The sequence below is a fragment of the Python bivittatus genome, unplaced genomic scaffold, assembly GCF_059951505.1.
Source record: "Python bivittatus isolate LINGU-HERP-01145 unplaced genomic scaffold, Pbiv_v1 ctg000960_np1212, whole genome shotgun sequence".
In the NCBI taxonomy this organism is placed as follows: Eukaryota; Metazoa; Chordata; class Lepidosauria; order Squamata; family Pythonidae; genus Python; species Python bivittatus.
The window spans coordinates 15857336-15871671 of NW_028277124.1; the positions used below are offsets into that span (position 1 = coordinate 15857336).

At 38.3% G+C, this 14336-nt stretch overlaps 1 protein-coding gene across 1 annotated transcript; it reads left to right on the plus strand.

Moving 5' to 3' along the window:
- Positions 1–13613, plus strand: PI4K2B (phosphatidylinositol 4-kinase type 2 beta). The gene is made up of 10 exons (XM_088131553.1): positions 1–364; positions 1682–1848; positions 4861–5061; positions 6016–6147; positions 6684–6837; positions 8572–8639; positions 8997–9096; positions 9704–9837; positions 10085–10144; positions 11462–13613. Exons 1-10 carry the CDS (start codon positions 82–84, stop codon positions 11633–11635), a joined length of 1473 nt encoding a protein of 490 aa, XP_087987679.1. The 5' UTR covers positions 1–81; the 3' UTR covers positions 11636–13613.
- The last annotated feature ends 723 nt before the right edge of the window (positions 13614–14336 follow it).

Sequence of the window (14336 nt, forward strand, 5' to 3'; positions counted from 1 at the left end):
CGGACGGGCGCATGCGCCCTCAGCCGTCCGAAGCGGGCCGGCGCTCGAAACAGGGAGCGGCCGTTGCCTCCGCGGGCCCCCATGGCGGAGGCCGGCCCGGTCCTTTCCCCGGAGGCGGAGGAAGAGGAGGAGGCCGACGAGGAGCTCCTGCAGCTGGAGACGGACCCGCCGGCCGTGGTGGTCTCCGGGCGGGCGGCGCGGGCCGCTCCCGGCGGTGCCGTCCGCGTCCCCGCCGGCCGAGGACCGTCCGAGGCAGCTTACGAGGAGCAGGAGGCGGCCGAGGGGGACGACGAGGAGTCGGAGCCGCTCCTGGGCGCGGCGGCGGCGGCGGTGGGCTGGGGCCGGCGGGCCCGCGCGGGCGCAGGTGAGCGGTGGCGGCGGCGTCGCCAGGGAGAAGCGCGTTGGTGCGTGAGGAGACAGAGTGCGCGTGCGCGGGGGGCGGGGGCGTGGCTACGGGAGGGCAAGACCTGCTGCTCCTCCTCCTCCTCCTCCTCCAAAGAAGGGGTAGTAGCGGGTCTCCTCCCCAAAGTACCGGGGGGGGGGATTGCCATGAGTAGATGCAGCCTCTCATCGAATTCCTGCGGGCATGTAGCCCTGTATTTATTTTACTATTATTGTGTATTTATTTAATGTAGAGAGCCTGTTTGTTGTAGCGGTTAAGGCACCAGGCTAGAAACTGGGAGACCGTGAGTTCTAGTCCCAGACAGTCCCTCTGTCTTAACCTTAGGAACCTTGCCAAGAAAACTGCAGGGACTTGCCCATGTGGTCACCAGGAGTCAACACTGGCTCAAAGGCACTCAACCCCCCCCCCCCAAACATGTAATGTAGGGGTAAACGCGTCTGCTTTTGAGCCTTATCCTTGCCCTTTGGGGCTGGAGGTTGGAAGAGATGTGAATTAAGTAAACTTTAAAAAAAAGAGGAAAAAGACCACTTTGAAGCTCGATGCGTGCTTAGGGAATCTTTTATGTGCTGTTCCTTCATTGCCAGTGTCATGTAGGAATTAGCATCCTAGAACTGGGCAGACTCAGAGTAGTGTCCCCAAGTGCACAGGATGAACTGGAGCCCGTTGCTCATTTTCAGGGAATTCCACTTCACAGGTTTGTTTTGAAAATTTAAATGGAACCTCTGTGCTGCATTCAATCTCCTGGGAGATAAGCAGGGATATAGATGTCATGTGTAAATGGTGTTCCATCTGAGTCTGATAGAATTTGTTCCACATGTTGTACTTGCGTTTATGTGGACTACAATTCAGTAATTCCAACAGTTATATGGACAAATTTCTAACAAAGTAGCTATGTTAAGCAATTGTACCAACAACAATAGATGTTATTTTGGCATTTCTCTTGTGTCCCTTTTTTTCTTATTGTAAAGTAAGCCAGTGTTAACTGTATGCAGAGAGTCCCTGGGTTAAGAGCACCAAGTCTAAGGACAACCCATAGTTAAGAACAGAGCCTGTTGTGGCAAAATTTTAGTTAAATACACAATGGTTTGAATTCATTACACAATACTACTTATACAGTATTATACAATAGTACTGTTCCGGCTTACATACAAATTCGATTTAAGGACAGACCTTTTGGAACGTAACTCATTCTTAAACTGGGGACTACCTGTATTGAGATGAAGAGAGGGGAATGGAGCTGAGAAAATCACAGCACTAATTTAAAATTAATTGTCATAGTACACACAGGAAATGTCGGAAGTACTGCAGAGATGAATTTCTTTTTGGATGATCCTGAATTTGCTGAAATCATGCAGCAAGTGGAACAAGCCATAGAAAATGAAGTCTTTCCAGAAAGAATCTCCCAAGGTTCCAGCGGAAGCTACTTTGTCAAAGACTCTAAGAGAGTGAGTGCTCTTTTGGTCAGAATTCTTTGTGTGTATATGTTATAATATAAAACACTTGAACAATCTTGTATAAAATTTGGCATGGCCAAGGTGGAGTGTGCATATTTGCACACAGTGATACCAGAATTCTTTCTTTGTAGCTTATCAGAAATGAACAAGTGTGCACTACTTCCTACTGCCATCTCTTGCCAGTAGGACTGCTGAACAGATTTGAGCAAATCCATGGTTTGTTGAGCATTGTGTACATTTGGGTACCCCTCCCTTCTTCCTCTCCTACTACGCAAGAGCCAGGATTTGGCTTATGATTTGTTATTAGGAGAATAACAAACATGCAGTTCTAGTTCATACACAATGCTAAACAGAGCTTGGATGGAGGCAACCTGGACATTTTAGTCATAATTACCTAGAATTTTCCATTTTTGTTGTGTACGTATGGAGAATTATCAGGTCAATATTTCTTCAGTTAATTTTATATAGAAATTTCTACAGACTTCATGAACAATTGTAAGGAAAGTCTCATTTTTGTCCTATAATAATCCTCTTACTTTACAGATAAAGGGTCAAAATACTTCAGACTGAGGATCTGATTTCTGTGTGTATTTCAAAAGTCCATGTTTGTATTCTATATGAAAGTCTATGTGGTTGCTAAGAGTTGATACCAACTTGATGGCACATTTTATGTATAAGTGTGGGCATGCACATACATGTTTCCCAACTTTAGATTCCCAGGTTGTGGTTGATCTTCAGCTGTCATCATAGTTGATCAAAACTGACAAGTGTTTGGGATATATGATTACCTAGAGTACTTGGATTGCAAAAAGTTAATAGAGGCAAGGTTTTAGTCCTTTTGTGGTATAAATTAGAAACATTGTAACCTGAAGTGAACAAGGATGCTAATCCATAAGATCATTGTATCTTTTCCCTGGGAAACAGAATGGTTGTTTTCCTCTGGATCTCCTCTACAGATCCCACTTACCAGTAAATTGTAGGTGATATTTTAGTATAGTATATTTAAAAAACATTTTAGTAATGTTTTTAATTAAGGTTTTATGTATTTATATATTTTATGTTTTTAATATTGTGAATCGCCCAGAGTTCCCCCATTGGAGGGAGATGGGCGGTTGAAAAATTTAATAAATAAATAAATAAATAAATAAATAAATAAACAAACTGCCACTTGTGTTGAAACAATATAACTGAGTGGCACTACCTGCATTAGAAGAGAGCCTTTTGCCATGATCAACAACAGTTTTTGGACCAAATAAAACAATTTATTCAATGAAATAAGATTGCTTGATAGACCAGTAAGATAAAGTTCATCATCATCACTTGAAGTGCATGTGATACATGACAATACCATCAGAGGGCATAAGAGATTTGGATGAAAGGACATTAAGATAACATTAAACAAAATGAGATGCCATAGTATCATAACTTCTCCTTAAAGAATCCCAGAGCATCTCTCCCAGCAAAACAGTTTCCTCAATAAAATTATGTGTGTCCCCTTGCAATTACTGCTATTTAGCCTCTTCACTAGGTTTTTGCAATAATACCTCCTTTTCTAGGAAGTAAACACGAACTCGGCAAATAATAATTGTAAATGTCTGCAAGGGTTAAGATTCATAGGAGACAAAAGAAAGTAAAAAAGTAAGGGAGCTAAATTGGAAGTAATTATAATGAATTCTGGCGTGAAGATAAACGTTGCAGCTGTCTGCTCCAAAGCTCCTTAGAAATAATGTCATTAGCAACTGGGCCTTGCAGCCTCTGATTTCAGGTAACTCAGTGGTTCTCCTTGTATCCATGCAATTCTATTTTAAATTTCAGATATTTGTCTCCACATTCTCTTACTTGAGGCCATCCCTTATTAAAGAAGACAAATGGGCCCAAGATTTAGTACAGGCGTGGCTTATTTCTGTGCCTCTGGTTCCACACCAGCACCCAATTTGCACTAAAGCATAACGCTGTAATAGCATAACTAGCAAAGCCTGCTCTTGTTTATCTTTAGTTACCATCTTGTCTGTCTCTCAACTTCAGTCTGTTTGGTTTTGGTATGCCAGCTTTTCGTATTGCAAAATATACATAATCTTACTGACACTGTATTAGAGTCAGTACTATACCACAGTTGGAGAGCATGCAGTGATTGCATCGGGTTGGAGAGCAAGAGCAAATTCAGATGCTGAAGTAAAAATCTGTCTGAGGGATAATTAATGATTCATCATATGTCTGTTGTTGTTTTTTTTAATCTCATTGCTTTGAGAGTAATAAAATTGCCAGTTTTATTACTCCTTCAGGTTCAAAGCCAGGACTTAGCTGCATTGTCATCTCTCCTTCCCATCTGAAGTCAATGGCACTCCCAAACAACAGTATTACATCGATCTTTTGGTTTATTTTTGGAATGCTATTTTTTATTCCGCTAATGGATGTTGTGTAAATGAAACATCATCTATTTAATAATTTAATGTGATTTAATGGTTTAAAACATGTATATATGTTTTGGAAGGTTGAGTTGCAAATGTATGAGCCATTTATATTTTGATGTTCAACCTCTAATGAATTTTGAATTTATATAACTTTTAACATCTCAGAGCAAATGTTGTGATCCTGCATTGAGCTTTATGTGTGTATTTTTAAAAAATTGTGTGTGTGTGTGTAGAGTACTTGATGAGTTGAGATAATACTATGGTTGTATGATGGCTTTTGTAGGAACTATTAGGGTCTTCAGCAGAAGCCAGTCATATAGCTTCTATATTACAGGGTTTTTCTACTTTACCTATATAGCATTTATATCATAGATTTAATGCAACTGTATCACTTAGCACGTAGCATTGTACTCACTTAACATTAGTGATACTGAATTAAGTGTAGCTTTAGCCAGCTAAGGCCATGCAGCGCTTATCTTCTAAGATGTGTTCTTGTAAACTGTTTCCACACACGACTATTGAACAAGTGCACACTTTTTTGATTGCTTCCCTTATGATTCCTTATGCATTCTTCCCCTTTTGTCTCCTTTAGAAAATTATTGGAGTATTTAAACCCAAATCTGAAGAGCCTTATGGTCACCTAAATCCAAAGTGGACCAAATATTTCCACAAAATCTGTTGCCCTTGCTGTTTTGGCAGAGGCTGCCTTGTTCCTAATCAGGGGTATCTCTCTGAAACTGGTGCCTATCTTGTGGACAGTAAACTAGGATTAGGAGTGGTACCTAAGACAAAGGTAAGAGTGGTTTGCAACACGAATTGAGCATGCAGGAAAGTAATTCTAGTCACAACTGTAAATGTTGAAATAAAAATCTTTAAACTAATTTTCAGACTGGGAGAATAGTTTTGGCTTTTGGAGTTCATTAGGCAGAAGACTGATCTCAGTGGGAATTTGGTGTCTTTTGGAGATGTCAGCACAAGAGGGAAAGTTGGCTTAAGTAACTGGTTTTTGGCCAGGGATCCTTAACTTTTCTGGCTAGTGGGTCCTATTGGAACTTTGTGAACATGTTATGGATACACTGTTACGTTATGGATATGGGGGTGAAGCTGCAGCCCTCCCCCCAGTCATGCAGATTTCCTGATTTCAGGGTGAATCCAGCCACCCATTTTACTCCCATTACGCCCTTTCCTGCCTCCTTTTTGCAATAGCTTGCAAATCTGGAAATTTGAAAACTTGTGAATTTTTTTGGCAATTTTCTGTTGTAATTCCCTGAAACTGGCCTAATAAAAATATTGCTGGAATTTAATAATTACTAGCTTTGGCTTAGCAACTGCAGCAGAGGTCAGCTAGAAACTTCTCTTATTGATGGCTATACATTTACAATCCGTGCTAAGCACTAATTTAAAAGGCATCCTTTAAGTTTACGTAACTGCCACAAACAGTTAAAAATGACCACTTTACCAAACTGATACATGCCTCTTAGCTCCTCCTCCAGGATGCTCCCTCATATTCTGGTTTACTCATTTGCTGAATGTAGCTCATTCAAGAAGAGCATGAAATCACTAAGGAGCCTTAGTTGACTGTCCTCTGACCATTTGGGGATGTAGCAGAGGAAGATGAACATTTTGATCCTTGATCTTTTAGAAGGGATAGAGACAAAATGTAGCTTAATAAAGAGGTAGGTAGGTATAGTGAATACAGTATCATAGTTAAAAATGTTAAATGTTATTCTGCTCTCTATGTTCTAAGGTTGTCTGGATTGTTAGCGAGACATTCAACTACAGTGCAATAGATCGTGCAAAATCAAGAGGCAAAAAATACGCTTTAGAAAAAGTGCCAAAAGTTGGCAAAAAATTTCATCGAATTGGACTACCTCCTAAGGTAAACCCTTGGCAGTCCTGAAAATGTTTGGGGATTTGTTCTTTCCTTCTACTCCTGCCTTGGGATAATTTTTAAATAATGAAGAACGGGTGGTTGTATAAATAAGAAGGAAAAGTTTAAATTCTAATGTAACACTAAAATACTGTAAGGGTTGTATTTTCCACAACGGAACTCTGAAGCTAGAAGAGTGTATTTCCTTAACAGAGTGTATTTATTTAATTAAAAAATTCAAGAAAACATGGACAAAATTCAGTCCTGTTTGTTAGAAGCCATGGTACTAATTCCCCATGCCCCAGAGAACTTTCAGATTAAAAATACTTTTGAAACTGAAGGCATTCTCAAACAAACTGTAATCTGATACTTAAAAGTGGAATCTGCTTTTTCAATATTTTTTTTTTATATTGATTAAGCTCATGGCTATACTTATAAAGGGCATTTGCTTTAATGTCTTTATTTGCTTTCACGTATAAAGAACATTTTAGATGCTTTATACATTCAGGTCTGTTCATAAATGCAGGATTGGTTTTAAATTGCAGGTTGGCTCCTTTCAGCTTTTCGTTGAAGGTTACAAAGAGGCTGACTATTGGCTCAGGAAATTTGAAACAGATCCCTTGCCTGAGAATACAAGGAAGCAGTTTCAGTCACAGTTTGAAAAGCTGGTTGTGCTTGATTATGTTATCAGAAATACTGGTATTTAATCGTTTTTCATTCTTCTCATCTATTATGACAGTATTATTCTTGAATTCTTATCAGATTCAAGCAGAGGAAGATGGGCTAAAAATTCCCATGTTCTTTGAGGCTTAGACAGTATGCATGAATTACCACTGCATTTAGGAGGAAAACCATGTGAGATTAATACTCTTGGTACACTGCTGCTTGGCTAGTATGATTCTAGTTTTTATCTTGGTTCTTAAGATGATAGAAAGGAGTGGAAATATTTACTATTTTGTGATTTTCAGATCTTTCTATATGGAAAGAAGAAGCTGATGCTGCTGACCTAAATAATGAACACTATATCAAACATAATATATCATGAATAAGTGCTGTCTTGATCAGGATCCTGTTAATTTTAATTGTTTTTAAATTATAATGTTTTAATTGGCCCATATGGTAGAATAGCTCTTTTGTTTATTGCTATTTTCTGTATTTATTTTCAAAGAATTTAAAGAATAAAGAAAACAATGACAATAGTTTATCTGCTGGTTCATGATATGATGTTACAGGCTGCTCCTTTTTTCTTCTCATAGATAATTCAGGATAAAAACAATTTCTGAAAACTCCCCTGCCTTTAGTTCTGATGACACATGGAACCAGTTTATCCCTTCTTCACATTCTTAGCAGAAAGGCAGAACAACCTTCCTATATTAGAAATAAACATGTGACCTATCCTGTAAAACGGGATGATATTGTACCTTTCTTCTTCAGACAAGAGTGACTGGCAGGATACGATGCCTTAGGAGAGTTTATAAGCTACAGGGTTCCAACAGGGCAACAGTGGGCATCACTGTGTCTACCAAAATCTCCCTTGGTAGCGACTCACTTGATTTTTTTATTTTTATTCATTTACACACACACACACACACACACACACACACATAGTGCCTTTGAGTCATTGTTGACTCCTGGCGACTGCCTGGACAAGTCCCTGCAGTTTTCTTGGCAAGATTTCGGAAGTGGTTTGCCATTCCCATTGCCTCCTTTCTAGGGCTGAGAGAGAGTGACAGGCCCAAGGTCACACAACTGGCTTTGTGCCTAAGGCAGGACTAGAACTCACAATCTCACAGTTTCTAGCCTGTTGCCTTAACCACTACGCCAAACTGGCTCTTGTCACCTGATTTTAAAATGTTTAAAAATCATTTAATTAAACCAAAGCTAAATGTGAAGCTAGGAGACTGCAAATCCCCATCCTCACACATCACAGATCTCAAAAGCATTCTTTGAAAATAAAATTGGGTAGGTGGCTCACCCTTGAGATTGTGCCCAACTGCTCGATACAAAGACAAAGGCAAACACTCTACAGAATATTCTGGGAACTAGTGGGATTTGGGGGCGCGATTTCACTAGTTTGCCTTCTGATGAATGGGTGTTTTATGACTGGCTCTGCCCACCAGAGCAGCCCATAACATGCTCACAAAATTCCATAAGCCCAAAAAGACAGAGGATCGCTGATGTAAACATATAGAATAGCTTGTGTTTTATCTCAAAATACGTAGAGAATCATGCACAGGTCATTTTCTGATCAATATTATTTCATAAAAGAACCCAGAAATATACTCCTTCTGCAATTTATGTTTAAATAACAGGCCCAGATCTTTAAACATGTTGAAAGCTAAAATAGCTTATACTGTATTTCATTACTGTGGCAGACTTACTGCAGTACCTTTGCATTTCATTTAATTGTGATTCTCCCTAATTTCTTTGAAGACAGAGGCAACGATAATTGGTTAGTCAAATATGAAAAGCCGAGCGATGGGACTGATCTTTCTGATAAGGTAGGACAAAGAATCTTCTGTTTTGATAACAGGGATACAGTATGATCAATTCAATAGTTTATGTGATTTGTGTTCAGTTTGACAGGTATCTGACTTTATGAAGTCAGGAGTTCTTTTCTTTCACATCCTGTGTTCTTATGGAATAGGATAGAGTTAAACGAAGCGTAATATTCCTTAGTCATCAATTTCATATACTCATGCTAGATTATTGAAGAATAGTAAAGCTGCGTGCTAACGTTACATATTGCCTTATGTATATTGAGCATACTTACTATTCTGTTCCAGTGTTAATTTTTATTTCAGTATTGAATATGCCTTGGTTGCTTCTGAACTTGTTTTTAAATTGCTTTCCAATAGGAGATTCAGTGGATTAATGAAAAAGAACCTATCATTAAAATTGCAGCAATTGATAATGGTCTAGCTTTTCCTTTCAAGCATCCTGATGAGTGGAGAGCATGTGAGTTTTGAATGTGTGAGCTTCTCTTTCATGAGGCTTTAACTGATAATTATGCCTTTTGCTTATATATCTTGTAAAGTGCCACAAAGATAATGTTAAGATCTAGTGGGAGTGTCATCCTATTGCTTTTATTGAAGTTGGGAAGAATACAGCTTCATAGAATAGAAAACTCACCTGGTGATACCCACTCCTTTAGGAATTCCTAATGCCAAGATTGCTAGGATTCTTCTCTTGAATTTTTATCATTAGATAAAAATGTGATTATAACTTTAAGGAAGTTATACAAAAAATGTTTGTTTTCTTTATTAACTGACTGCTGGGCTTCTTGTTTTGATTATACTGCTTTATATTTAGATATTTGTATTTATATGTCAGTTTTAATAATCAAGCTAATAAAAATGTGACTTTGCAAGAAATGTTGAGTATTCAATTATGGAACAAGTTTGATAGTTGGACATGATGGAAAGTTAATGTTTTAGAAAAGATTATAAGGAAATTACTTCTCCTAACGTCAGTTAATTGAACATTACATCTGAAAAGTTAAATTCAACATGTTTATTTTGAAAGATTTCCCTTCACCTCCCTTTTTGTTTCTATCCTCTCCTAGATCCATTCCACTGGGCTTGGCTTCCACAAGCAAAGGTCCCTTTTTCTCAAGAGACAATAGATTTGATACTTCCTCGTATTTCTGACATGAATTTTGTGCAGGATCTCTGTGAAGATCTTTATGAACTTTTTAAGGTAATGTCAAAAGTAATTTGGGCAAAACTGTTTAACGTGGCATGGTAGTTGGCAGTAAAGTGCCACATTTGTTCTTCTGAACTGCAAATACAGTGAAATGTCAAAATAAGGCTAATTGGACCCTCCGCAAAAATTTTAATGGTTCAGTATAGCTTTTTGCATATTATTTTAAATCTGGTTATTTATAGGTGGATCTGATTTGAATTATGAAAGTTTCTCAAATCAATTTATTTTTCTTCCAATAAAGACTGACAAAGGGTTTGACAAAGCTACATTTGAAAACCAAATATCTGTGATGAGAGGACAGGTAAGGATATTTCCTCTTGGATGGTATGTTTTAAATATATATTTTGGCATTTTATACTTGTACCAGTTTCTTTTGAGTTAAAAGGCCTAAATATAGAATCCAGTTTTCTTCCTTCTGAAGAAAAAAATAAGTGATTCTATCCCCAAAACTAGGAGGGTGCAGTTTATTCTCACTTCTGCAGTTCTCTCAAAATCAGCTTTGGAGGGTCATGTACCCCCAAAGAACCTGTCTGTGGAGAGATACAGGGAAAATAGATGGTCTCATGACAGTTTCCTTCAGCAGTAAAAGAGGAGCATTGTTTCCATCCTAAATCTGAAAACCTTCATAAATATAAAATGCAGGTAGTCTTCACTTACCAACCACAATGGGGACCAGCAACTCCATCGCTAAGTGAGGTGGTCAGAAAATGAAATGTCACATTGCATCCAACTTACAGCATCAGTTCTGGCTGCAGTCATTAAGCACAGCATCACGTGAACATGACTTGTGACTTCCTGCCAGCTTCCCCCTGACTTTGCTTGTCAGAAGCCAGCTGTGAAGGTCGCAAATTGTGATTACATGACTGTGGGGACAGTGTGATGGTTGCAAGTTTGAGGACCATCTGTAAATCTCCTTTTTCAGCACCATCATAACTTCGAACAGTCACTGAACAAGCAGTTGGTAAGTGAGGACTACCTGTATAGGACTCTATTGTAAATTACATTGCATAAAATTAGAACTGGTAGGTATTATCATCAATAAAGCCAAGTAACTAATAATAAAATGTTCTGGAGATTAATGCTCTCCTAGACCTGCAGAATAGATTTTTGACTGGGCTGACTGTCTTGTAGAGGATTTAGCAACCCTCACTATTCACTCAGCTTCGGATGATTATAAAGAATGGTAGAGCTAAGCTTATTTGGTGTGAGGGTTAGCTTTACAGTGATTTTTATGGTTAGTGGTAGTCCTGAAGTCATCTTATAGTGGAAATTGCTTTCTAGGATAATGTGTAGAAAAGGTTATTTTGCCATTGAAATGAAGATGGGATTGGGCTTCTTGAGTCCTATGGTATGGCATGGCATGGCATGGCATGGTATGGTATGGTGTATGGTATGGTGTATGGTATGGTATGATATGGTAGGGTAGGGTAGGGTAGGGTAGAGTAGAGTTGAAGATTTCTCAGTGAGTTTTTATGTTTGGTGGTAGTCTTGTGTCTGTGTTACTATAGGGCATGCATATCACCAGGATCACTTTTAGGACAGACGGTTTCTACCGGCAGTAGGGCTAAGCTAAAGTACTAATCTCTATCTTAGCATCATTCATTTTCAATATTTGCAGATACTTAACCTTACTCAGGCATTAAAAGATGAAAGAAGTCCTCTTCAGCTTGTCCAGATGCCTCGTGTGATTGTGGAAAGAAGTCATGGTGGAAGTCAAGGAAGGATCGTTCCCTTGAGCAATGCATTTACACAGACTTTCCATAGCCGGAAGCCTTTTTTTTCCTCCTGGTAAAAGACAAGTAAAGATCTTTAGTTTAGCAAGATGTTCCACTATGTAAAGATTTCCGAATAATTTTTCTGTGCCCCCAAATGCTGGACTGCCAAAACTTCAGAAGTTTTATATTTTGAATGTACTAAGTTTACAGTTCATTTAAAATTGTGAAATTTTACATCAGGGAAATGAGGAGCTTGTCCTAAACTGTATTTTTATAAATGGTACGATGTTTTCTGTATTTAATTTTTGAAAGGGGGGAAAAAAAGAAAAGTTTACAGATGCCAAAGACTACTTTTGACTCAATTGGAAAAAAAAATATTCTGTTGCATACAATATCAGAAATTATAGTCTAATTTTATAGATAGAATTGAAATACCAGGCCTTTTATTCCATTGCATAGTTGTCTCTCAGTCATCTTAAACTGGTATATGGGACCAATACCACTATGTCTGCATTTGGAAAATAAAGGGCTTGGAGGTGGGTTAAAGTCATGTTGGTAGTCCAGAGGAAACATAATTATGTCATATTTCTCACACCCTGTTTGCATTGAATGCAGGCAGTTCTAAGGGCAAGCTAGCACATGTCCCACTGCATGTTGCTTGTTTTGGGAAAGGAACAAGTACTGGCCAGTGCCTCTTCACCACTGTTGCGTGCCTAACAATGCACAGCCTGTGTCTGCATTTTTAGATATGGGCTCCGTCCATACTAAAAGGGAATTGAACATTGTTCGTTTACAAACGTGTGGATTTTTCTTGGGGGTGCACAGTTTTAGGAGTACAGTTCCAGGTTTCCATTCCTCTCTCTTCAGTCCTTTTTTCTGTGTAAAAACTGAGCCAGTTACAGATGACTTTGTTGCTGCTTAAAGATATCCTTTTGAAGAAAATAAAAGGCACCGTTAACATCGTTTTACTTAGTACTGAGAAGTAAAATATTCCAAGAATTTTTGATGTTCTGGACCAAGAACTGGATGAGGGTAATGCTACAAAAAATGAACATAGGTTGATCTTTGTGGGATTATATGTATTCATAAACATATGCTGCAGACTTGTGATTCTTTTGTCAGGATGATGAATTGAGAAAATACTGTATTTGTTAGAACAATATCGCTGCTGCAATTTTGTCCTAGTATTGAGGTTTTGAAACTTTTACCAAAGCCAATTAAATTCACTAAAACCAAAGTAGACAGTTTACTGGTATGTTAGATACCTCTTCCTGACATCACTATCTTGTTTGAACCACTCAGACTTGCAGTAGGTCAGAAATTTGCAAATGAGTTCACTTTGCAAATGATCAGCTGTTCTGATCATTTCATGTCAGGTGATTCCTCAACAGTTCTGAACTATTCGCTTTAGCTGATCAGTTGCAAGAATAACTATCTTTACAGGAGTAATTTTCCACTTGTTTCAAATCCAGTACAACACTTCAGGGTGTGAAGCTAAAATAGTCTGTGTCAAAAATGTTTTTTGTCAAAGTTGTGCCTAGCATTTTCCGAAATGCTGTTTCTTTAAATGCAGAGCAATATTCCCAACTTTCTTGCATTGCTGTTCCTTTTAATGTCTCATAGAGTTTGGTAAACCAATGTAGCCTGTTGGACTAATTTACTTGATCTACTAAAATGTATAAGCCTTAATATTGAAAATTTTCTGTCTTGCAGGTTTATAAATTTATAGTGATTTCAGTTTTTATCAATTCCTGTAAATTATTTAAAAACAAAAGATGGTGTACTTTGCTCTCTCAAAACAATAAACACCATGGTCTCTGCTGCAGATCTGCCACAATTGCCTGGTTACATTTAGTTTATTGTTGGAAAAAAACATCTGTAACAGAGAACCTTGACTTACAAGTTCTCTCCCCCTTCTTAAGATGAGGTTCATTTTACTCATTAATATTTTGTAATGCTGCTGTGTCTTCCAAGTTCCTAGCACTTGCTATAACAAGACAACACTTTTAGCCAGTGTGATCGTTTTTCATTAAAGTGATTTGCTTCAATTAAAAATCTTGAGTTTCTGATCTTTTAACACTAATCATAGTTTAACCCAAAATGCACTGCATTGCAAAAATAAGCTCTGAAAAGGTCACCAAATTAACAGTACTTGGTATAAAAAAGAGTAGCATGCCTTCCGGTGAAATGATTGAAAAACTTACTCCAAAGCAATGCTGCTGAATGTGAGTTGAGTTTTACAGACTACAACAGTCATTTGAGGAACACTCAGAACAGAGCTCAGTTATTCTTTCTTTACTTCATCCAAACCTTGGGGGGATCCTGATGTAATCTCCAATTACATCAACCTCTGATTTGCATCTTATTACCATCCAGAGTAACTGAACGAAGACATTAGCTGAATGTAGCCCATCCTCTTCCCTGGTGAAAAATCCCCTGACCTCAGGAAATCTCTGAAAAAGCTGCAAAATTGTGTCCCATTGCAGTTGATTCATGGATAGCCCAGAATAGATTTGAGCATTTATGTGTCTTTGGAAGTCTGATTCTTGTCTTAGGTTAAATTACCTTTACGGAGCCCAGTGTTTTTCAAACGTGGCAACTTTAAGATGTGTGGACTTCAACTCCCAGAATTCCATGCTGGCTGGGGAGTTCTGGGAGTTGAAGTCAACACATCTTAAAAGTTGCTAAATTTGAATAAAACATGTTTTGATGACCAACGAACAAATAAATAAACCTTAACTGATAATAACCAATCCTATGAAATAAATATTGACACTT

Bases quoted from the DNA above. Each gene is read 5' to 3' on its own strand.
- PI4K2B (XM_088131553.1), top strand. From the start codon at position 82: ATGGCGGAGGCCGGCCCGGTCCTTTCCCCGGAGGCGGAGGAAGAGGAG. The intron at 5,062-6,015 runs GTAAGAGTGGTT...CTATGTTCTAAG, and splicing joins GAGTGGTACCTAAGACAAAG to GTTGTCTGGATTGTTAGCGA. The intron at 9,838-10,084 runs GTAATGTCAAAA...CTTCCAATAAAG, and splicing joins ATCTTTATGAACTTTTTAAG to ACTGACAAAGGGTTTGACAA.